Source organism: Suncus etruscus, chromosome 14, assembly GCF_024139225.1.
Source record: "Suncus etruscus isolate mSunEtr1 chromosome 14, mSunEtr1.pri.cur, whole genome shotgun sequence".
NCBI classification, from domain to species: Eukaryota; Metazoa; Chordata; class Mammalia; order Eulipotyphla; family Soricidae; genus Suncus; species Suncus etruscus.
Window position 1 is genome coordinate 95024409 of NC_064861.1, and position 1822 is coordinate 95026230.

A 1822-nucleotide genomic window follows, 5' to 3' on the forward strand; every position below is an offset into this window, starting at 1 on the left:
TTTTCACCAGGACACAGTTATTATGCCCATTAATTTTGTGGTACATCTAGATGAAGATAAAACCTTTTTATCCAAAAAAAAAATAAATCTATATACACATAGATTCTCCACAGGATGCACTCATGTTTTTGCTTTTATTCTACTCTTAGTTCTGAGTATGGGAGTGCTTTAAGCACATCTCTAAATGCAAACTCTATAAACCCATTAAAATTCCACACTACACTGAGATAAAACTCGATATTTTTTATGTGACAAGTTGCATTTAGTCAACATATGATCTGCTTTTAAGTTTTAATTTTTTGAGCAATGAAAAGGCAATATATATGGCAAAAGTAATATTATTAAATAAACTAGAAACCTTGAACCAAGATATATGTGTTAATTATTTGGGATGTGATCATGGGATTTTCTTTATATTAACAGTGCAAATGAAACCCTGAATACCATGGAAACACGTTTTTTAACCAGAAAGGGGCTCACAGCAGGAAAACACGCAGATATGATATTTGCAATATTAACCAACAATGCATCATAATCAACTAGATGCAAACACATATAAAGGATGGAGGTCATCGTGTGAAAACACACAAAGGCGCTCACCAGAACAAGGATTCTTTGGGTGGCTCTGGACCCAGCTGAAGATCTGGAAGAAACTTGACTGCTATGAATGTGTTGGAGTCTTTGCTTGTGCCTGTACAGGAAGAGAATCATAGAGCCACTGGTCCAGACTATGAGCACAGAACACACAACTTCAGGGAACACAATTAATGCTGAATAGGCTGCTCCAGAGACATTCTCAACATCAGTACTACTACAGAATCCAAAATCTACTCTCTTTGTGATGTTTTTCATGTTCCATTTATTAGATACATAAAATATGTGCAGAGGAAAAAAAAGATTAGCTGTCATATAATAAATCCAGCACAAGGCAATGGAACTTGTGACATACTGGGGAGCTTTGGCTTTCAGATCCTTCCAGCAGGAGTTCATGGGGCTGATCATAATGGCCTGGAAGACACTCAAAAGGCAGGTGGTGCCAATGGACATGCCCCTGCCCACTCTCAGAACATACAAAAGAAGATCACATCCCAATTCAGTGAAGAAATATTTGAGCCCAAAAATTGCCAGTGCCTGGGGCACTCCTTGTGAGGCAATGAGCAAAAAGTTGGACATAGTCATGTGCATGAGAATCAAGTCTGTGGTTCTCACCCGGGCTTCAGTGCAGTTAAGGAGTAAGTAATGGCAAAGAAGAGAGAAATTTCCCAGTGCTCCTAGGAGAATCTCTAAGAGTATAATCACTGCAACTGTCACATCCTTTAAGGCTGTGCTCTTAGTACAAACACTGTCCTCTGAGAGAGGGCAGTAATCATTTCTCCCATCAAGAATGCTCCCGACATACATTTCACACCAAGAGAAAGTTTAGGCTTTTGCTCTTGTGGGGGTTAGCCTAAGATTTTAATTACTCACTTATTTATTTGTTGGATTGTTCAGTAATTTTTTGTTTGTTGTTTGGCCAACCCAGTGATGCTCAGGGGTTATTCCTGGCAATGCGCCCAGAAATCCCTTCTGGCTTGGGGGACCATATGGGATGCTGGGGATCAAACCGAGATCCATCTGGGTCAGTCACGTGCAAAGCAAACACCCTACAGCTGCGCTATCTCTCCAGCCCCATGGTCATTCAGTCATTTATTCATTCATTCATTCATATTTGGTTTGGACCAAATATGGCAGTACATAGTACTTAATCAGGCTCTGCACTTAGGAATCCTGGGTGGAGTAGACTGTGACCCAAAAGGGAGCTGGAAATCTAAACCTGTTCAAC

General features: G+C 40.1%; 1 protein-coding gene across 1 annotated transcript; it reads right to left on the minus strand.

The window, feature by feature from the left end:
- Positions 1–411: 411 nt before the first annotated feature.
- LOC126028672 (vomeronasal type-1 receptor 4-like) lies at positions 412–1401 on the minus strand. The gene has a single exon (XM_049787609.1). It carries the CDS (start codon positions 1399–1401, stop codon positions 412–414), a length of 990 nt encoding a protein of 329 aa, XP_049643566.1.
- Between the last annotated feature and the right edge of the window lie 421 nt (positions 1402–1822).